The sequence below is a fragment of the Acartia tonsa genome, chromosome 15 (genome assembly GCF_053477335.1).
Source record: "Acartia tonsa isolate MP-2025a chromosome 15, ASM5347733v1, whole genome shotgun sequence".
Lineage (NCBI taxonomy): Eukaryota > Metazoa > Arthropoda > Copepoda > Calanoida > Acartiidae > Acartia > Acartia tonsa.
In genome coordinates, this window is record NC_137274.1 from 7378813 (window position 1) to 7403648 (window position 24836).

The 24836-nt window shown below is 30.4% G+C and overlaps 1 protein-coding gene across 1 annotated transcript; it reads right to left on the minus strand.

Annotated features, from left to right (window-relative positions):
- Positions 1 to 628: 628 nt before the first annotated feature.
- On the minus strand, positions 629 to 24564 carry LOC145307583 (uncharacterized). Its single transcript, XM_080150037.1, has 21 exons — positions 24530 to 24564; positions 19520 to 19570; positions 18686 to 18807; positions 15360 to 15458; positions 14661 to 14759; positions 14299 to 14397; positions 12647 to 12745; positions 10541 to 10591; positions 10235 to 10318; positions 9647 to 9739; positions 8485 to 8574; positions 5897 to 7743; positions 5230 to 5422; positions 4058 to 4314; positions 3590 to 3643; positions 3413 to 3475; positions 3216 to 3287; positions 3011 to 3076; positions 2412 to 2480; positions 2190 to 2255; positions 629 to 806 (listed from the first exon to the last, which is right to left on the minus strand). The coding sequence occupies exons 1-21, from the start codon at positions 24562 to 24564 to the stop codon at positions 774 to 776; spliced, it is 3642 nt and encodes a 1213-aa protein (XP_080006163.1). The 3' UTR covers positions 629 to 773.
- Positions 24565 to 24836: the final 272 nt, after the last annotated feature.

Genomic DNA, 24836 nt, shown 5'->3' on the forward strand with positions numbered 1-24836 from the left:
TCATAAAAATGAGTGATTATCCATCTCTTTTTCAGGAGTTTTCTTTTCCACTTCTCCTCTCATCCCCCTAATTTTTATGACGTCACATGGCTCAATTTTTAATCACTTCTACGAAATTACCATAAAAAAATTAAACAGACATTATACACCTCCATTAGTAGCAAAGCATAAAAATACCCAAGATATTTGACTTTAAAAATTAAATAAAGAAATACATTTCCTATCATCTATAAACAAATAGTTTTACTTTTACCAATACTATCACAAGCAAAAAAATGCGGCTTTAAAGCAGTTCAACTGCCATGGATGTTTTATAATCCATAATGAAGGGAATATTTAATATATATATATTCAAACTTCAGTTGTTATTTGTATAAGAGCCAAGAAAAATTCTGACAGACATTTCAAATTATAGAGTAGCTGTGCTACTAAAAATATCCATCATACAATAAAAGGTTAAAATAAAAATATGTTACTGTGAAATGTTTCCATTATATGAGGAAATTAAGCTTTTTAAACCATTCAAAGCAATAAATATTGAATAAGAAAAATGCTGAAAATCCCCAATAATGTATTAAAAAAAAGGTAAAGCAATTTTTCAAAATGAAATTAAATCTAAAATCTCAAGACTAAATCATATTTTCAAGCAATTTCATAAATATTCTGCTAATATATGATATAACTCATATTAGTCAAGCAATTAAATCAACCGAAAACCATATAAAGTAATGGGAGAAAAAATTGCATCCATTTTAAAGAATTTTTTCTCCACTTTAATTTTCCTTCTCTGGCTGTTCAATTAAAGCCTGAAATATAAAAAAATCAATTTCATTATATTTATATTTTAATACTTAAAATATATACTAGCGGCTATGCCCCTAGAGGCACATAATACAACTTCTTTTCAATCTATGTTGTTAAAATCAGCTGTTTACCAAAAATATGTTTTATGTTTATTTTGTTTTAGCTGTTTACCAAAAAAACTGCTAGGCCAATTTTTTATTTATGGCGATTTTTCTTTGGTGTGTTGTGGTACCCTCCCCAAAAACAATTATAAACTTTCCCAGGACCTATAAGAAGCTACACTGCAAAGAATCACCGGTATTATCCTCTTAGAATTTTTTTTTTCAATTTTGAAAATTTGAGCAACCCCCCCCACCGACAGCGAACTATGAACTCTGGCCGCAGCGCTCGGCTCCCTAGCCTGCCTAGCCGCAGCGCTCGGCCCCCTTGCCTGCCTAGCTGCAGCGCTCGGCCCCCTTGCCTGCCTAGCCACAGCGCTCGGCCCCCTTGCCTGCCTAGCCACAGCGCTTGACTCCCTAGCCTAAAACCTAACCTAACCTAAAATAGTTGTTCGTCGTTGTCAGGGGGGGGGGGGGTACTCAAATTTTCAAAATTGAATAAAAAATTTCCTAAGAGGATAACGCCGAATCACCATATTAGTTCAGCGGTTAGCAATATCCTTACAAACAGACAGACAAACATCCTGTTACTTTATTATAAGGATACTAACAATTACTCCACTAGTATCTAGGAGATCTCTATTGGAATGAGTAAGGAAAGTAGGAAAATAACCTAAACTAGAGATCTATAGGGGCATTTTAGTAGGACTTCCCCATCCCAATTTAAAAATCTAAAAAATTGATATAATTTTTTTTTTTTTGGGGGGGGGTTAATTTTTTATATTGGTGATTTTTCTTTGGAGGTATCCTTCCCCTAAATCATTATAAACCTTCATAGGACCTATCTGACACTATCTTGTAAACAATATCAGTTCAACAAAAAAGATTCTGAACAAACAGTCAAATTGATAAATATAGTTAGACATTCTATTACATTTTTTAAAAAGTTGAAAGAAGAATTATTTATTAATCTGATCATATTTTGTTCAGCTTTCCACAGTAATTAAGATAAAAAATGGGATTAATTTTGATTTAATATTTGTGGCAAACTGTTTGCAATCCATTGCTTTACATAATTTTTCAGTTTGGCTGAGAACCAGTTCTAACCCAGTGGATATTAATGGGTTTTAAAGCCATACTAGTATAGATTTTATGAACAGAAATGAATAATGTATCTAATCTCTTGGTTGATAAAACCAGAAATATGATTATCATCTAAGTATAATAACTATTCTATGAAATAAATGTTGTGGATGGAATATGAAGGAAATAAATGTAATGTCATACCTTTACAACCAAAACTTCAGGGATCTCAATATCCCAATCATCCACAGTGCCAGGTGGAGGAACATCCTAGTAAAACAATTTCAATTAAATCTTATAAAAATTTCTCCTTGTTATCTTGAACAAAAAAGTTTTTATTAATGATGACCTTGTAAACTTTCTAAAAAAAGAAAATGCAATTCTAGATTTATAAATTCTTAAATTCCCTGGAACTGGTTAACTCACCTGTTTTACATTTGCAAGCAAGGGCTCTGTCTCAAAATCATTACTACTCCAAGTTTCTTTCCCAGTTTCCTACAAGGAAAAATAATAAATGTTGTAAAATTAGAATGATAATCAAGAACCATCACAGGCTTTATACAATTTTTATATTGAATATATGATCACTTTCATCTAATACATTTTGATCCATTTTACTTATAACTTTACTCAGCATTTAATTACATTATACTTATTAAAGAGTTAATATAGATATCTTATTTTGTAAATAGATACAATATTGAAATAACTTTATACCTTTACATCCACATCTTTAGGGATATCAATATCCAAATTATCCTCAGTGCCATGCGGAGGAAAAGCAATTTATATCAAATTAAGAGATATGCAAATTTCTTTTTGTTACCTCAGAAGTTTAAAGTTTACTTATAGTCCATTATTAAAGACTAATGTTTTAAAAAGTGACAAAAAATTTAAAAAAAGAAAATGCAAATTGGTTTTTAAATTCTTAACAACCACTGAAACTGATTCTTGAATCTCATCAACCACCTTATCAGTTACATTTAAAAGGTGTTTTTATTTATATTGAAAAAATCATATAATACCTGTTGTTTCATTCTTACAACTGGTTCTTTCTCAATGTCCAAACTTGGCAGTTCTATTTCTTGATCCTAAACGAATTGATTAATGCTTTATATGACATTGGAAAATTTGATATGAAATCATTGCAACTGAAGATTAATTGTATAATCATTAATTGGATTTATTTGTTTGTCTCCAATAATTCTTTGTCTACACTACAATATTTACCTTTACTACAACTCTTTCCTTAGTATCATCTGCCAGAATTTCAAGAACATCAGGTTGATGAATGATTACATCCTATATAAATATAATATATTTATTATATATCAATATTTTATATGTAATTTTTACCAAACATGTATGGTAAAGTAGTAAATTATAATCATTTTTACGATCACAATATACAACGCAATATTACTTGCCTGAGTTACATTTCCAATCAAAGGTTCTGTTCCAATATGAATTATTGTTTCATTCCCAGTGTCCTAGTCAAAATATAAACTTAAAATTCTTTCTTTTAACAAAAATAATAATACATTTATGAGATTCTTTTTTTTTGTATAATGTGAAATTAAAAAACTCTTATTTATGATAATAACCTTTGAAACAGAAAGAAAAGGCTGTATTTCCTCAACATTCATGCCATCTATATCCTAAAGATTAAACAAAATATTTCACTTTGAATATAAAACCAAACACAAAAATAGAATTAATCACTTGTATCCTTGACATGGAAAACTTAGCACTAAGAATTATTAAATCTCCACTCTGGAATTTAAAACAGGGGGATCATGGAAAGAAAACAAAGAAGCATATTTTGTCATATTTTTACAGTAGCTTTTCTCCTATTTCTAGCCCCTTTGGGGCAATCATTTACATTTACCTAACTTGAAATAACCTATCAAAAGCTACTGTGAAAATATGACGAAACCTGCTACTTTGTTTTCTTTCCATAATCAAAATAGGGTTTACTTTAAATTTATTGAAACTGAAATCCTGGTATTAATTAGATGATGAAAGTATTATAAAAGTGAAAAATTAATTGGGGAATTTATAAAATTGTGGACCTGATCAATCTGAGGCTGCATAATGAATTCTTCGTGTTCTTGATTAAGCTCTTCATTTACTATGTTCATCTCTATTTCCTCAATTTCTTGGAGATTTGAATCTTTCTTGAATTTGTGACAAGAAACTGTGTGAAGAAGGCTTTTCAGGCAACCATTGTCATTTTGATTTGTTTTGTCATTGCTCTGTTCACAGTGTTTCTCCCTGTCAAGTGCTTTTATACCTTCATCATCTTCATGAGAATTTTCAAATTTTATTCCTATAATACATAAAAAAATTACCAATTGACATATATAAATTTTGGATCATGGAAAGAAAACAAAGTCATTCCTAATTGGGACAGAAGTCACTGGAAATTGGTCTAAGGAAGGCTACTTATGTCCTTCATCTCACAAAATCTAACTTAAGGGAGGTGACTTATGTCCTTTGTCTGACAAATTCTTACATTAGGAAGGCTGCTTATGTCCTTCATGTTGCAAAACTTAGCTTTTCTGTCCTTTCACATAGCAAAACCTCACAAAACATAGCATTTCTGTCCTTCACATAGCAAATTCTTGCAAAACATAGCAAATGTTTTGCAAGAATTTGCTATGTTTTGCAAGAATTTGCTATGTTTTGCAAGAATTTGCTATGTAAAGGACCAAAAAGGTAGGTTTTGTGTGGTGAAGGGAGGCTACTTATGTCCTCCATCTTGCAAAATCTTTGTTAAGGGAGACAAGTTATGCCCTTCATCTAACAAATTCTCACATAAGGGAAGCTACTTATGTCCTTTCTAGGAAGGTGACTTCTGTCCTAATTAAGGAATGACTTTGTTTTCTTTCCATGATCCTAAATTTTAAAAAAAATGGTTTTAGTATTTATTGTGTAAATCATTACATGTATAAATATATGTATTCCAGACTTTCCAAAACTGTTTTTTAAGAGGTATTTGCAACATGCAAGGCGAGTGATGATTATAACCCTATGAATGCAGTGAGGTATCTTTTATCAATAATATTAATTTTAGGCAGTCCCTGTGTTTGTAATACTAATTATTCATATTACTATGTGATAATAAAGCTGTAGTCAGGTCAAATGTGTGTTGGAAGAAGTCTTACTGTTGCTTTAGTCCTAGCAAAACATTACTTGAATCCAATATCACTGCTGTATATATCCCAAAATACAAGTTTCCTACCTTGTTTAGAATCTTCTTTCCTTTCTTTTGCATCATTAGTAATCTCTTCTTCTTGTCCACAAGAACAACACAGTCTTTTCAGAGAAGATATCATAGTTCCACCAAATCTTTTGCTGACTATCCATATTCTTGAAGAAAATAATTCATCACCATTCACTGCTCCAGTAGGGTGGATCACCAGGTAGTATAAAATCTAAAACATATTTCACTGAAATTTTCAAGCAACTTTTAAGTAATGAAGTTTTTTTCTAGTCAAAGAAAAAGTTTAACTTCTTTTGACTCTAAAGTTGCCTTTTCTTACAAAATTCAATTTAAGTTCAATAATCTATTGATTTGACATTTATTTTGCCTGATTAAAAAGAACAAAATTAATTTAAACACTTTTTGTGACTGTTAATGATCTTGAAACGTACTATCTAACAGTGTGAATAGAAGAGTTTAGAATTAATTAAAACTTTAGGATAAGAAATATAATTGATATTGCACAATCAAATTAATAGTTAATTATTGCTTTCCACAGATAGCAAAATAAGAACTGAAATAAAAGTTGTATTTACTTTTTTTAAAATACCTATCAATTATTGTCTAATGCAATTCAGATCAGGGTCTAATCTTGAAAATATCACTTTAGAATCCATACTAGTATAAAATAAAAAAATCTTATTACCTGAAGTAGTGCACCAACCAGCCAAAAAGAACATGAGTAAATGATGAGAGAAGGATGGATTTGGAAGCAATCATCCTGCGGGTAATATCCTGGGGCAAGCACTGGGAGCAACAACATTATCAAATTCTCTATCATTATCATTGCTTGAAATATAGTTTGTTTCAGGAAGGTTGGAGTTCCTCTTGCTGGAGAGTTGATGTCAATCCATAATGTATGGGATCCAACTGCACTAATTAAGTTGGGTACAAATTCTGTAGTCAGGGTCCAAATTAAATTCATCATTTTATTCAAACATGCTTGAATTAGATTTCTTCTTACTGGAGAGTTGATCCATAATGTATGAGTTCTTACTGCACTTATTAAGTTGGGTACAAATTCTGTAGTCAAGGTCCAAATTGAATTCATCTTTTTATTCAAACATGCTTGAATCAGAAGAACCATTAGAATGTGAACAAACATAAAGGAGAGTGTGGCTGTCAAAGGATATGATAAGGAAAGTAGAGAAAATATAGCTATTATTCTTGCCAAGCTGAACAGTGAAAAACTTATCCAAAGCACCAGATTCTTGATGGATTGACCAAGAGTTTGACCCCTTTTAGTTGCTTGCCTTGAAGACATCCCGTAGGAGAGGGATAGGATGGTCAGTGTAAGTTTGCCAAGAGCAGCATATCCATCACTTTTGTTACAGTATGATTCAGGCATTGAAAACATGTTGAATATGTTTTCCAGGCTCAAACTGAGAATTTGGCTGAAAGGAAGAGAAATGATAGAGCTTATGTAGGGTAAAATCAGAAAAATTTGGAGCATCATTTGAGCATAATTCTCTATTCCATTTTCGACAGCTCGGAGTAACTTCCATGATTTCTCAGATGTCTCTTCAACTGTTTTCTCTTTCCTATCCACTTCGACTGTTCCCTTGATTAGTCTAAAAGTGTACTCATCATACAAATAGTACACAGGCCAAAATATTTTGACCAAACATTCTATAATTACTCTAGCACGCCTATTCTTGATATCAGGAAATACTGGGTTCAATTTCCACATGTTCCAAATGTAGACCATAACTGAGACTGATATTGAAAACATCATGACTACAAATGCCACTCTATATCTCATAATCATTGCATCATAATCAGTATCTTCACAAGGGGACCACTCATCAGCATCAACACATGTTTCATTTGACAATATGTTTTTCAGAATAGGAGCAATGTCATCAACATGGAAATAAGACAAGTTACCCATAGCTTCTTTAAAACAGGTTTCATAGCTTTGTTGTAATGAACAATTGGTATCCTTCACCCCACCAAAACCAATGCTATAGTAGTATATGCTTAGTCCAATATCTGTGGCCAAGTCCGAGAAAAAGAAGATTATTGAAGGTATGACAGTAAATAGAACTGCAAGAATAGCCTGAAATCTTCTTGTATTTTTTTTAGGGGGATGCAGTAATTTGTAAGTTTCTATATACCATAGGTCCAGATTTTCATATCCTGCCTCCTTCCTAATACACCTCAAGGCTCCAGCTCTGTCATCTTTGTGTGCTTGCTTTTCCAGACTGATCAAATCAAATCCGTTTTTCAGCTGGTAACTCTTATTTGCATAGAAGAGGGCAGTATTATAATCTTCATCCTTGTAATGAAGAACATTACTGATCATATCATGTTCTTCGTCTTTCAAATAAGTGCATATTTCTGTCACCACAGAGTAAATTCCAAACTTGCTTGCATAGATCAAGCAATACTGATATAACTCTTCAAGTGCTCTTTCATGTTTTTTGCTGTTTCCCTCCAGGACACTCATTGCTTTGTAGAACCCCAAGTCTTCAACTCTCTTTATGTAGTCTTCTAAAGGTAAAAAATTACTAATTACTAATTTTTTATGTTGTACATTATTTTACTCTACTCTAAAATTTGTAGAAAATTTAAAATCAAATAAGGTACAGAATTTCTATGAAAGTTTAAGTTGAAAATTAATAAAAGAAATTTTCTGAAAATTACAGACACAATTTATAGTTATTATTTTTTGTTTTTTTATTCAAATTTAAATTTTACTTAATAGATCATAATATTGTAAATAGCATATTTATCATATATTAAAATATATTTCTAAATAATATTTGTACTAGGGTTGGGCCGGATATCCGGTGTGGCCGGATACTGGATATTGAAACTATCCGGCCGGATATCCGGCTATAACTTTTTTTATATTTTACACCAAAAATCTCTGCTTTTAAAAATTTTAAATGGCTATAATTTTCTTATTATTGAAGCTAGAAGAACATTTTTTGAATATGTTTATCTTTATGTTAATTTTATATATGAAATCTCAAAAGTTTATTAATAAATTTTATTTGCTACTTTAATATCTGGTAATTTAGCCGGTTATCCGGCCGGATATCCGGTAATTTGGCCGGATAACCGGATATTTGCCGGATATCCGGCGTTGGCCGGATATCCGGCCGGAAACCGGATATCCGGCATTTGAAATCAGCCGGATATCCGGTATCCGGTATCCAGCCAAAAAAGTATCTGGCCCAACCCTAATTTGTACCCATGGAAAGTGTTGTTTAAAAAGAATTAACTTACCCCAATAAGCCTGTTTTCCACTTGGATTTGATAAGTAATCCATAATTTTAACATAATGATAACTTTCAGCCAGTTTTAAAAATTCATTACCTAAATGTAAAATTTGAATAATAAATTGTTCATTAATAGTCTAACCATTAGTACTAGGAGTAATAACTAAAACATATAAATGTTGTGTGATATTTTTAAAAGGTTTTTAAATTATTTTTAAGCTTTTTAATGTTGAATAATTATCCCTGCCTAATACAAACAGACAAAGTTGTTGTTATTTTATCTTAATTTTGTTGACAGTTGCCACATACAGGTTGTCTAGAGAAAAAAGTATTATGCATAGAAAAAATAAACTATGCAAAATGCTTGATATATTTATAAAAAGTGTGGTGGGACATCATGTTTTGAATATTTAGAAATGATCAATTCAACGAACTATGCCATGAAAATGAGCTTTTCCAAAAGCCTTATTTTTGAAGATTTATGTATTTAAAGGTTAGGCAAAAAATATGCACAAAAAATTTAAAATTCCAAAGGGCTGTAATTTTCTTATTTTTGAAGCTACAAACACAATTTTTTCAGAAAATGTTAATAGTTGAAAAATGTTACCCTTATCGTTATAATGATTTATTTTCTAGTTTTTGGATGTATAAGAACCATTCCTGTGCTACATATAGTATGGGAGCTAAATGGTACATGTTTCAACATATTTAAAACTTTTCAAGCTTTTTCTCACATTTTTCAATGCAGCTCCTAAACTACAAATAGCACAAAAATGGTACTAATATTTCCAAAAACTGGAGTTTATGACAATATGCATATCAGTTTCCTACAATAAAATTTGCAGAAAACATTTCATTTGTAGCTTTAGATATAAAAAAAATTACAGCCGTTTGAAATTTTTGAAAAACAAAAGTTGTTAAGAAAGCAATATTTGACTTTAACTCACATTTAATCAGAAATTTATTATCAAATAGATGTTTTTAAAAAGATTTTTTGACACAATTATTAATCAAGGTCAGGGTATCCTATACAAAGGATCAGAAGGAAAAAAAGGGTTATGTGTATTTAACTAGATTTTTTCATATTTTCTACTGAACAGTAAAAACAAAATCTAATTTTTGAGACATTAAATAATGAGCATCTAATTGTTTTACAAACATTTACTTACATTCTTTATCAGTGCATTGAATTACTTCTTCCATAAGATATTTTAGATTATCTAATTTTCCATAATGAACAGCAGCCCATAAAGCAGCTTTGCCTGAATGTAGATATAATGTTAATGTTATCTTGTTTTTACTTGCATTTTCACCCAAATTAGATAAAGATAAAATTTTGTTATAAGTGGTCAGACCTGAAACTGAGTAGCTACACTGTTTTAAAAATCATGATAATTATTGTAAAATCTGTTGTTATAATGAATTATAATCTAAGCTTATTGGCCTTTGTATATTTGAGTCTTCCCCCAAGAATACATTTACTGGAAAAAGCGAAATTCTATTGTATTATACCTAACCAAATTTGTAGCTAGAATCATTTAGTGTTGTAAAACCTTTGACCCAATATACTAAAAATATGAAATTGTTTGTTGATTTGGGAGCAAAGCTTCTCTATAAGTATCAGGATAACACGAATATGCCCACATAAGTACTCTAAAACTGAGATCTCAAATATATTACTTTGAAATTTTTTGCTAATATTTTACTGAATTTATTAAACAACTCATTTTCTATTTCAATTCTTAATATCTCCTTACCAGCCAACTCATTTCCATTAACAAAGTTTTTTACTTTCTCTAGATCACCTTCTTTTAATAACTCATAAGCTAGGTGATACATGTCTGAATAAAGTGTGAATTAATATATTTGAAATTTAATTGCTCTTACAATAAAAAGAAAGTTTTAACATCTAGGCATGATAACTAAATAAGTAGTGTAAAAAAAAACTCTGCATGCCTAACATTATAAATAGTTCATTGTCCAAAATAAGGTTGATGTTTTACTTTAGAAAATTTATAAGATATTGTAAGAATATTGTAAAGAAATAACAAAAAATAAAATACCTAAAACATCTTTAACAGCTTGACGTTTTGTACAATCAATTGGTCGCTTTCCTGAAAGAAATATTTTGTATCATTTAAAAAACGCTAATGTATATTTTTTCATCCATCTAATTGTCAGTCAGTCCCTAACGGTATTCTGGAAACATGATTTTCTCTGCTCCTATTCAAGATGGACAGCTGAAATTTTCAAGGATTTAATATGTTAAAATTCTTCATATTTTCATCAAGTGTTGTTGGTTATTAGTTAGGGTGCTAGATCAATTCCTGGATTTGTACATTTTCCTTATTAGTTCAATAATTCAAAAGACCAATATTTTCTTTCTCGAATTTCCATCCATAATTTTAATTGTTTTGTTCCTTTTTTTATACTATAGCCCAGTTCACAAAAGACAAAGGTCGACCTCTTGAAATTTTAGGTCGACCTACAGAAGCTTTGAAACCAGGTAGACCAAAAACAACCTGGAGGAGGGAATTCCTTCTTTCAGTGAAGCCTCTACTGAGGCCCAATTCAAAGATAAATGGAGAACCATTGTGCGTGGCCTATGCTCTGGAAAGAAGAGATAAATGGCGATGATGATGATAGAAGCTTTAGGCTGACTGATTTTATATAGGTATTTGTTGGTTGTACTTGTTTAGGTTGACCTACAGAAAAAATCAGTCGACCTTTAAAAACTATTTGAGAACTGGGCATATGTTTCCTTTAGATAATTTGAATGCATTTTTCTGAATATATATACAGATTTTTTTATTTTATCTGATTAATAACATTAGAGGTATACAGAACGGGGGATGGACAATAGAGTGTTTCAATTTTTAATGATTTTTTTATTCTGAATGTGCTACATAAAGCTACTATGTACAAGCAGCTCAAAAATGAAGAATTGGGGGCCATGACCATGTGTCTAAAAATGTGGAGGGGTCCCTTTAAGAGAAAAAATACCCCCTCCCCCCTCTCCATACTAAATAATAATTCAACCAAGAAAAAACTAGGGTGGACTTTTGTAATTTTGAATAATTTACAATTGCTGTGAAGAAAAGTTGCAGCAATATAGGTATTAAAATTATGAGACTACAAACACAGAATAACAATAGGAGGGAAGGGGGAGGGGGGGTGGATTGCATTTCAATTCACTTCTTTGTGCAAAGCTCCTGAAGTCTACAGTTGAAACCACTTTTGATAAACAGCTGATCTTAATATACATTATGACCCACAAAAAAGTATCTTTTAGGTTGTAGAGCTCTTATTTCTTAATTTATCATCAAAAGTAGCATTTGTCCTTGTTCTCTGAACATTTCCACATAAGCACTTATAAAATTTTTAATTTTACCTCCATTAACACTGGAGATTTTTAGAGCTAAAGTTTTGAAAAAGTGACTGACTGATTTTTTTGATTCTCATTATTTTGGATGTTTACATTATATCTTTCTGGTAACTGAAGAATGTTATACGAGTTAATAAATTATTTATTTTGTATTCCAACAAAAAAAATCAATTTTAAATGGCAAAAAAACTACTGAATAAATTGATTATTTGCAAATCTACTTATTTATCCAAAATAATGAGAATCAAAAAAAATCTTTTGCTTAGTCACTTTTTCAAAGCTTTGTCTATAAAAATCTCCAGTGTTAATGGAGGTAAAATTGAATTTTTTATATATGCTTGTGTGGAAATGTAGAGAACAAGGACATATGCTACTTTTGATAATACATTAAAAAAAGAGCTGTATACCCTAAAAGATATTTTTTCGTGGGTCATACTGTAGATTGAAAAAAAAAATTATTTGCCTTTAGAGGCCTCTAGGGGAGTAGACGCTAAAGTAACATGATGTGTATGTGTCTGCCTGTCTGTGCCTAAGGATCAAACTGCTAAACCAATATGGTTCTTCTTTACAATGCAGCTTTTTAAAATGTTTCCTTTTACAAGTAAAATGAAAGCCTGGGGGGGGGTGTCAACTTTCTTACCTCTCCCCAACACCCTCAATTGCCCTTAGCAGTCTCTAGGGTGAAGCAGGTAGTACATATATTTATTTTGATAGAAAGATGAAAATATATTACATACATAGATAAATAGATAGATATATATGTAAATGTATAAAATAAACTTACCATTATTATCCTTCTGATGTATATCAGCTCCTCTCTCAAGTAGCATCTTGACCACACTCTCGGTACCTTCTCTACTTGCCCTGTGAAGACTTGTCTCTCCTAAATATTGTTATACAGGGCGTTTCAAAAAAAACTGCGTTTTCCGGTTTTGGGAAACAACCAGTAGGAGTATGAAAAAAATAATTATATATTCTTATTCTCTATAAAAATATGGATTAATTTTATAAAAGGTGTTTATTGATTACTCTAAAAACAACGGCGCATTTTAGAGTTGATTAATTCTAAAAAGCGCGCTTGAATGATAATTTTTTCGGTCAGTTTTTAAGGCTTTTTATATTGTTTTATAAAAAAAAATACTATTCCTATCTGTCTAAAATGATAAACAAACATATTTTATTTTCATTTCAATTTCTAATCAACTTTTTTACAGGTTTACTGAAACATAAAACGCATTTTTTTATCATAGACAATTCCGGTCAAACTTTAAAACCTCCGCCCACTTTTGGCATCTAATTGAACGAACTACTTAACGGACATTTATAATCCACCCCTCCCCCCTTCAAATACGGATCAAATGTTTTATATTTACGGTCAAACCATAAATCTGAAGTGCATACATCAACATTTAAGCTATTAATTTGTAGGTTGCACTTTTAAGTAAATAAAACAAACTGCTGTAACTTTTTTGTTTTTAAAGATAACTTCTTGGGATAAAAAGTATTTTAATTTTTATGTTATAATCTAAAATACTATAAAGAGTTAGTCACCTAAAGTTTGTTCAACCAAGAAAAACGAGAAATATTGCAATTTGTAAGGATCTAAAAAGCGTTTTCCAGAGAAAAAAAGGGAAATAATGACAAAAAATTAAACATGCACTTTCATTTACCCATTTACCATGACACCATGGAAACTGTCCCAATTTTGTATAACTTTTGCGGAACATGTTCCAGTTACGTCATATACGTTTCGGGAAAGAGAAAGGGAAGGGGGGAAGAAAATCTCTTCAAAAGAGATGGGGAAAACCCCCTTTTCTCCCATCTCTTTTTTCTTCCCCCCTTCCCTTTTTTTTCTTTCCCCCTTCCCTTTCTCTTTCCCGAAACATATATGACGTAACTGGAACATGTTCCGCAAAAGTTATACAAAATTGGGACAGTTTCCATGGTGTCATTTACCATATTATTAATGGGATTTTAAAACTTTTTTCTCAAAAATTTACAAGTTATTTCAATCAAATTTAACATCAAGCATTTTTCTCCTACATGTACCTATCAGAAAAGCCGTATTTTTAGAGATATTAAAAAACACCTTAAGCAAATCTGGTGTACATTTATACATAGAATATGGACCTATAATCATTTTTTTCATACTCCTACTGGTCCTACTGGTTTTTCTCCAAAACCGAAAAACGCAGTTTTTTTTAAACGCCCTGTATACTTAGTTTATAGTTTTAACTTTTCTCATATTTAATAGGTAGAAACAAAAAAAATGTATATGGATCTTTAGATAGGTACAGAAATAGAGATAGATGGATAGATGAATAAATAGATAGATAGATAAATAGATAGGTAGATAGATAGATACATGGAAAGATTAAAAAATATCTAAATTAATAGATAGAAACATAGTTAGTTAAATATATAAAATAAACTTACCACGATCATCCTTCTGATGTATATCAGCTCCTCTCTCTACCAGTATCTTCACCACATCCACGTTACCTCCAATACTTGCGAAGTGAAGGCTTGTCAATCCTAAATATTTTTATACATTTAGTTAATTGTTTAACTTTTTATATGTTTAATAAATAGAAATAATAGAATATATATGGATCTTTAGTAGAATAGTAGAAAGATAGGTGGGTAATTAGATAGATAGATAAATATATAGGTAGATAGATGAATAAATAGATAGATAGATAAATAGATAGGTAGATAGATAGATACATGGAAAGATGAAAAGATATCTAAATTGATAGATAGAAACATAGTTAGTTAAATATATAAAATAAACTTACCACGATCATCCTTCTGATGTATATCAGCTCCTCTCTCTACCAGTATCTTCACCACATCCACAATACCCAAATGACTTGCACTGTGAAGACTGGTCATTTCTAAATATTTTTATATATTTAGTTTATTGTTTAACTTTTTATATGTTTAATAAATAGAAATAATAGAAGATATATGAATCTTTAGTAGAATAGTAGAAAGATAGATAGATAATTAGATATATAGATAGATAGATAGATAGATAGATAGATAGATAGATAGATAGATAGATAGATAGATAGATAGATAGATAGATAGATAGATAGATAGATAGATAGATAGATAGATAGATAGATAGATAGATAGATAGATAGATAGATAGATAGATAGATAGATAGATAGATAGATAGATAGATAGATAGATAGATAGATAGATAGATAGATAGATAGATAGATAGATAGATAGATAGATAGATAGATATATGATAGATAGATAGATAGATAGATAGATAGATAGATAGATAGATAGATAGATAGATAGATAGATAGATAGATAGATAGATAGATAGATAGATAGATAGATAGATAGATAGATAGATAGATAGATAGATAGATAGATAGATAGATAGATAGATATAAATAGATAGATATATGAATAGAATAATATCTTAATTAATTGACAAATATACAGATAGTCATATAAATATATAAAATAAACGTACCACTATTATCCTTCTGGTGTATATCAGCTCCTCTCTCTACCAGTATCTTGACCACATCCACATTACCTTCATAACTTGCCCTGTGAAGACTTGTCCATCCTAAATATTTTTATATATTTAGTTTATTGTTTAACTTTTTATATGTTTAATAAATAGAAATGATAGAAGATATATGAATCTTTAGTAGAATAGTAGAAAGATAGATAGATAATTAGATAGATAGATAGATAGATAGATAGATAGATAGATAGATAGAAAGATAGATAGATAGATAGATAGATAGATAGATAGATAGATAGATAGATAGATAGATAGATAGATAGATAGATAGATAGATAGATAGATAGATAGATAGATAGATAGATAGATAGATAGATAGATAGATAGATAGATAGATAGATAGATAGATAGATAGATAGATAGATAGATAGATAGATAGATAGATAGATAGATAGATAGATAGATAGATAGATAGATAGATAGATAGATAGATAGATAGATAGATAGATAGATAGATAGATAGATAGATAGATAGATAGATAGATAGATAGATAGATAGATAGATAGATAGATAGATAGATAGATAGATAGATAGATAGATAGATAGATAGATAGATAGATAGATAGATAGATAGATAGATAGATAGATAGATAGATAGTTAGATAAATAAATAAAACAATTATACCACCTATCTATGGGTATATACAGGGTGTTTCAATTGAAACTATGTTTTCCGATTTCTGATACAATCAGATGAAAAAAGAAAACATAATTATAGGTCCTTGTTCACTGTACAAGCATAAATTAAACTTAGAAAAGGTGTTTTATAATATCTCTTAAAACAATGGCGCATTTTAGTGCATAAAGATTTCAAAGGGTGCGTTTGATGCTTTATTCTGGTAGAATTTTGTGCTTTGGGGAAAAATTTAAACCTTTCTTTTACTTGAAAACAACATTTTAAGACAAACAACAAAATAATCTACCAATTACATTAAAAATTTGATCTAAGATTTCTTTTTTGAAAACAAATATTAAATTTTTCTTTTTGTATAATTATAATATTATTATTAATTGTATTTACTGCTTCCGTAAAGCAGGGTGTATTCAGTCACTAAATAAATGTTTTTAGTAGCGAAGCTACTCTATAATTTTTAATGTCCGTCCGTCTCTCAGAGACAAAGTGGGAGGAAACGTTATTTTCTTGGCTCCTATTAAACATATACAGCTGAAAATTTTAGTGAAGTAGCGAAGCCTTTCTATAATTTGAAATGTCTGTTCATCTGTCAGAGACAAATTGGAAGAAACATGATTTTCTCGGCTCATATTGGAATAGACAGCTGAAATATTTAGGGAATATTCCTGTGATATATGCTCATCTATTCTATACATTGTTCTGTCCATCTGTCTGCTAATTGGGGTGCTAGATTGATTATAAAGATTTTTCTGTTTTCGTATTTTTCTCAAGGTCTTTTCAAGACAGGCAGATTAAATTATCATGGATTATAAAAATTTACATCCACATATTTTCATTTAGATTTTTACATTATTTGGGGTGCTAGATTGATTCCTAGATTTTTAAGTTTTCATGATTTTATCAAACCTTATTTATGATAGACGGCTGAAAGTTTCAGAAATTATTGGTTATTGGTTGTGGTGCTAGATCGATTCCAAGTTTTTCAGGTTTTTGTGATTTTCTTGACTCCTGTTCAAGATAAATTTTTAAGGATTGATTAGTCAACATTCTACATATTTTAAGACTTATTAGTTGGGGTGCTAGATTGATTCCTCGATTTTCACGTTTTTCTTATTAGCTTAATGCTTTAAAAGACATTTCTAAAAGGTTTAGTGATTTATTTTATTTAAGCTTTTTATGACATACTCAATAGATCATTTTTTCTATATGTTTATTGTTTATCCATAATTTTTGAGCTTCGCTACTTATGGATCATGTTGTCATCCTTGTTATCTATGTTGAAAAATATGACAAATTATAGTTTTCTAAAATGAATTTATTAAGAGCAGAAAAGCAATTCATCTTTAAAATTCATAAAATTACTAATCTTAGACCTTTTTCTAAATTAATATTATACTTAATTCATATAAAATTAAAGAGTTATCATAATTTTTCTTTCACTGCTTCTTTCACAGAGAGGCTGAGATCTGAAAATTGGGCACCCTGGGCTTACAATTTCATGCTTTTTGTGCTCAAATGACTTGTATTAGAGCTAGGAAGCTGAGTAAGGTGTCTATAGAAGCAGAATTGTATGCTTGAGATAAAACTCTGAATAACCCATATGCTAAAATTAATCTTACTATGTGATTTTTGGGCTTAAGTAAATTTCACTTAAAATAATAATAGGTTGAATTTTGACATTTTGAATTTTATCTTTTATAGCCTGCCGGATGTCAGTAAAAGTTCTTTTATCTAATTGGCCGCAACACACACAATTATACATATATATAAAAAGCACACAAACCAAAAATAGGGTTACAACTTTATTAGATGGGAGGCAGGAACATTTTAAAGACCGGTCATTTTTCGTAACGTATACTGCATATACCTATCATTGCGGCAACATTTTTAGAGATAATAAAAGACTCCTTTTCTAAGTTTTATGTATCTTTTTACAGTACATATAATTATTTTTTCTGTATTCCTTCTGGTTGTGTCAGAAAAACGGAAAACGCAGTTTTATTTGATACACCTCGTAGATATATAGACAGATGGATTGAAAGATAGTTAGATAAATATATAAAACAAACTTACAATAATTATTATTCTTATATATATTAAGAGAGATAGATAGACAGATGGATAGAAAGATGATTAGATAAATATATATATAGGTATTATCCTCTTAGGATTTTTTTCTGATTTTGAAAATTTGAGTACAAACCCCCACCCCCAACAAAACTATGAAACCTGGCCACGGCACTCGGCCTCCTGGCCTGCCTAGCTGTATTGCTAGGCCCATTAGTCCGCCTAGCTGCGGGCGCTCGGCCCTCTAGCTATAACCTAACCTAACCTAATTGAAAAAAGTTTTGTCGGGTGGGGGGTACCAAATTTTTCAAAATTTTTAAAAGAGGATAATGCCAAGATATAGTCCTTTTTATCACAGTAGCTTTTAATAGTTTTTTTAGGTGAGGAGGTCATCTCCCCCTCCCAATATATATAAAAAAAATATTGAAAGTTTTATTATTGGTATGTAAATATTATTATTGTTATTTAAATTTTTAGGCTTTCCCAGATATTCCTAATATCAACTAAATCTCAAGCATTGTTAAATGAATATTTTAATGGGTCAAAGCAGCTAAATTGACTTACCATTCTTAGTTTTTTCATGTATAATAGTTGGGTATTTAGAGAGGGCTTTATTCACTTCATCCAGATTTCCTTCATCACAGTTCTCAAAAAACTCATCCACATCTTCTTCAGAATACATTTTCCTTTAAGAAAAAAATAATTTATTTCATAATGTTGTGACATGAATACAGAATGCAAATATATTTTACGTATACTAGGTATACTAGTGGTACTGTAATATACTACTAGTTCCAGCAAACCCGGCAGGGTCATCCAGGTATATTTTTTTGACTTAATCAAAGCAGTTTATGTTACCAAAATACTAAAATATCCTCAAGTAGTACATCCTCATATTAAATACAGGTGTTCAAGTCAATTTCAGGTTCCAGGTATGATCCTGCAGGTCTTGATCCTTCAGGTCCCCAAAAATCTTTAAAGGGCTCCTGTGACCGAAATTTTTGACTTAAGCTTTTCTTACATGTCTACATAACATATTAAAATTTCCCGTTTTCTCGCTGATTAAGCGGCTTGAAATGAAAAGATAAACATTTTCTGAAAAAAAATTGTTCTTCTAGCTTCAAATAAGAAAATTAGAGCTGCTTGAAAGTAAAAAAAGACCTAAAAACAAAGGTTTTTAATAAAAGGAAGAAGGAAGCAAAAATTTACTTTGACTCAATTAAAGTCGGAAATTTATTATCAAACAGGAGACTTGAACAAAATTTTTAGCCCTCTAGCACTAATAGAAACTGATAAAGGTACGGCAAGGGGCCCTTATGTTAAGGGTTAAAGACCTCAAGTGCCCCTAGAGGTCTTAAGGGGCAAAACTGCTAATATCTTATTAATATTATAACTTACTTTTCTGTAGAAGTATCCTCTAGCTTCTCACCATCAGAAGGTGACATATTCCTAGAATTAATTAAGTGATTACATACAGGCATAAAAAACTAATTCGTAAAGAAATCATGCAACTTATACATGTTATCAGCTGTCATTTGGGGGCAACACATCGTTGACGACCTCTTCATCTGCCCCCCAAACATTCTTCTATATTCATTTTGCTTGTTGGGTATACCTTATACCCGATAAAAAAAATTCTCCTGTAATTCATCAAAAAAAGCTTTTTAATATTAGGATTTTTATGCTTTTTTTGATAAAGTAAAGGTTAAAGCCCCCTGGATATAAAAATTGGAAAGTTTTTACAAAAAAAAGGTGAAGAGAAAGCACCAGTTTTTTTACACTATAATTGATTATTCCATCACATAATACAGCTTTTTATTTTCATATAAGTCTACTAGCGGCTATGCTCTCAGAGGCCTCTAGGGGCATGTATACTTTCTGCAGTTTACCAAGAAAAGTCTATGAGGATTTTTGACAATTTCTGTTGTGAGGGTGGTGGTATAAACCTTCCCTGGACCTATGAGAAGCTTCACTGTAAAGTAGAACCATATTGGTTTGGTAGTTTACGAGATCCTTTGGTATAGACAGACAGAAAAAAAACCTTTTACTTTATTATATGGATAATATATATAAGTGGATAGTTGTTGGAGGATAATTTACTGTGTTTCCAAAATAAATTTAAATGTATGGATCAACTGCAGTTCACGGTTTATTCCTGGTAACGAATATTTACAAAAATCTATGAATTTTAAAGGCTGCTAGCTGCCAAACGGCTGAAGGTAGAGATCATACCCGCACAGAGTTTTAAGCGGCATAAGATGGACTACAAAAAATCTGGAATAGCCAAGATCCTATGATGCACAGGGAAAGCTTCACTGAAGAAAAAACGCGTAAATAGGTCTTTTTTGCTCATTTCTCTGCACTGCATCATTGATTTATGGCTATTCCAAATTATTTGTAGGTCTTCTTATGCCGCTTAAAACAGTGTACGGGCATGATCTGTACATTCAGCCATTTGGCTAAAACTACTGTCATATACTGTGATGTTCTAGACTTCAAATTATGAATATATTTCTATGAATAATAGGTAAACTAGTGGTACTGTAATATACTGTGATGTTCTAGACTTCATAATATAAATATATTTCTATATATACCAGGGATACTAGTGGTACTGTAATATACTGTAATGTTCTAGACTTCATAATATAAATATATTTCTATATATACTAGGTATACTAGTTGTACTGTAATATACTGTGATGTTTTAGACTTCATAATATAAATATATTTCTATATATACTAGGTACACTAGTGGTACTGTTATATACTGTGATGTTCTAGACTTCATAATATAAATATATTTCTATATATACCAGGGATAATAGTGGTACTGTAATATACTGTAATGTTCTAGACTTCATAATATAAATATATTTCTATATATACCAGGTATACTAGTGGTACTGTAATATACTGTGATGTTCTAGACTTCATAATATAAATATATTTCTATATATACCAGGGATAATAGTGGTACTGTAATATACTGTAATGTTCTAGACTTCATAATATAAATACATTTCTATATATACTAGGTATACTAGTTGTACTGTAATATACTGTGATGTTCTAGACTTCATAATATAAATATATTTCTATATATACCAGGGATAATAGTGGTACTGTAATATACTGTAATGTTCTAGACTTCATAATATAAATATATTTCTATATATACTAGGTATACTAGTTGTACTGTAATATACTGTGATGTTTTAGACTTCATAATATAAATATATTTCTATATATACTAGGTATACTAGTTGTACTGTAATATACTGTGATGTTCTAGACTTCATAATATAAATATATTTCTATATATACTAGGTATACTAGTGATACTGTAATATACTGTGATGTTCTAGACTTCAGTATATAATTATATATCTATATATTCTTGGTATACTAGTGGTACTTTAAAGGAAGCCTGCAAGAAATACCACGCTTTAACTGCTGAAAGACTGCCAAAAGTAGACCCAATACCCCAAATTTAAAGCCTTAAGCTTCTATGACAAAAAAGTTCCAATCATTTTAAAACGACATTTTATGTACAATGGAAATTTTGAAAGAATCTCAATGCTAATGTTAGAAATTTTGAACTTAAACTACTTGGCCTAGAAAAATAATTATAAGCTTATTTTTGTCATAAATTTAGGTTGCCAGTAACTAATCATATTTTTACAATAAAAATACCCATCTTTATAGTCAAAATCATTAAAAAAAATTAAGTTTAACTTGCATTGTACCGAGTGTACTGTAGCCAATGAGAAGGCTGAATCAGCTAAGCAACCAATCACAGCTGAGCTTGTATTAGTTTACCCCTTTATTTCCGCTATGATTTTTGTTTAAAAATGCAATTTAAATCGATTTTTTTTCATAGATTTTGACTATGAAATGTGGTGTTTTTTATTGTAAAAATGTAATCAGTTACAGGCAATCTAAGTTTCTGACAAAGATAAGGTTATAATTTTGTGTCTGGGCGCCGTAATTTAATATTGTTTTTTTTTTTATTAGCATTGGAAATCTTTCAAAATTTCATTGTGCATAAAATGCTACTTTGAAATGCCTAGAACTTTTTTGTTATTGAAGCTGAAGGCTTTAAATTTGGGGTATTGGGTCTACTTGTGGCAGAGTTTAAGCAGTTAAAACGTGGTATTTCTTGCAGGCGTCCTTTAACAGACAGACCTATTGCCCTTTAATTAAACAACCTAAATTAGAAGGCTGTATCAGCTCTATAAATCTCCGCTGTTAATGAGGGCAAATGTATAGAGAAGAAGAAAATATACAACTTTTGATAATATATTAGAAAATATAGGTTGTACAACCTAAAAAATACTTTTTTGAGGGTCTTACTGTAGTGGTACTGTAATATATTGTTATGTTCTTGACTTCATAATATGAATATATCAATAATTTTTATTTTGATCACCACTTGGGGCAAAGCCCCTAGAGGCTAGGGGCGAAGCGGCTAGTTTATATATATACTAGATATACTAGTGGTACTGTGATATACTGTGATGAGCTAGACTTCATAATATAAATATATTTCTATATATACTAGATATACTAGTGGTACTGTGATATACTGTGATGAGCTAGACTTCATAATATAAATATATTTCTATATATACTAGGTATACTAGTGGTACTGTGATATACTGTGATGAGCTAGACTTCATAATATAAATATATTTCTATATATACTAGGTATACTAGGGGTACATGGCAGATTTACCACTAGCAAAAATACAGTGATATTACTGTCATAAACACAGTGATTTGCTGTCATAAACACAGTTTTATTGTCAAATTCACACCCGCGTTTTTAGGGGGTATGACAAAAATACAGTTACTGCACTGGCATATTCACAGTTTTGCTGTCAATTATACACCTACATATAGACAAAAATACATCTATTAAATTTATAATTTGTCAATTATACACCTACATATTGACAAGTATACACCTATTAAATTTATACCTACTTATTTATCCATAATATTTAATACATCTATTACATATAGAAAAATATGTGTATAACCCACTTCAATGTTGTAGCATTATACATACCCCTTGATTTACTCCCATATTTCTCCCCTCCTCATATCAGATCTGATTTTTGGATTACTGATTAATATAACAAAAAGTTACAATATTTTAAGCAAAGCATCTCTATAATCAAATCTTAAAAATGTCAGTGTGTCCTTAAACAGAATTCTGTATTTAAGAAGTTTTGTTACAAAGATAAAGAAATAAAATATGATTACATATGTATATAAAAAAATAATAAATTTCATATTATTCTAGCAATCCATCGGTGTATTGACTTTTAGTAGTATTAAAAAGAGAGTTGGATAACAGCCTATTGAAATGCTCACAAGCATTGTAGGGCAAAATATACATTGTTCATTCATAGAGCCAAAGCTAAATCTGTAATGAAAGATAGGTCGAGTCTAAGGGAAAAACTTGATTCAGGATATATTGACCTTAGAAAATACTTTAGATTTTTAAAGAAAAAGTAAAATAATAAATTTTTGGGGGGGAGCGAAAAAAAATTTTTCAGGGGGGGGTGCCCCCCCCCCCCCTTTAATTTTTAGTTTAAAAATAAAAAAAAATTGGGGTGGGATTTTTCATTTTTGGGGGGAGTTGGGGGTGTCCCACCCCCCAAGAAAATAGTTATAAACCTTCCCGGGACCTATGAGAAGCTACCCTGTTAAGGAGAACCCGATCGGTTCAGCGGTTAGCGAGATCCTTCGGTACAAAAAAACACACAAACACACAAACACACAAACACACAAACATACAAACACACAAACACACAGACACACATCCTGTTACTTTAGTATAAGGATAATATCCAATATTTGTCTGTTACCTTCTTTGAAAAGTTTAGAATTATTGTTGTGTAGATTGATTTAACTATTATTAATAGTTATAAGGTTTAACAACTTGGTCAAAATATTAATAATCAATATTGATTTAAAAGTAGGTGTATTTTTGTCATCAAAACTGTGAATTTGACAGCATACTTGATTGTCATGGGTGTGAACTTGACAGTAAAACTGTGTTTATGGCAGCAGAAAGGTGTAATTTTGACAGTGGATAAAAAAATATTGCCAAAAATACAGCTAAAAACGAAATTGACAAAAACACACCCAATTTTTGTCAAAAATACAGTGGCTGTACTTTTGCTAGTGGTAAAAGTGGCAGCACCCCTATACTAGTGGTACTGAAATATACTGTGATGTTCTAGACTTCATGAACATCATTATTAATGTACTTTCTTAAACCCCCCCCCCCCCAAAAAAAAAAAGGGGTGTGTTGACTTTCCCCTCCCCCCAACACAAGGCCCCAAAAGGCCTTAAGAACATATTTGCTGGTGCAATAACATAATAATAACTTACTTTTCCTCTGGAGGTGGATCAGAAGAAGAAGACATATTCCTAGAATAAATGAATTAATTACATCCTGGTGGATTGTCTTTAATGATCAATAGTACTGGAAATCTTAAAGGTTTCCAGACAAATTTTTAAAATTAGGAATTTTTGTGCCTATTTTATATTTATTTAGGTTAGATAAAAGTAAGAGCCCTCCTCTTGGGGGAATGGGGTATAATAATTTTAAGAAAAATCAGTCACCAGGTTATCTGTTGCATTATAGTTTTATTACAAAAAAAGTATTATTCCCTTACATTTATAATTATATTTAATA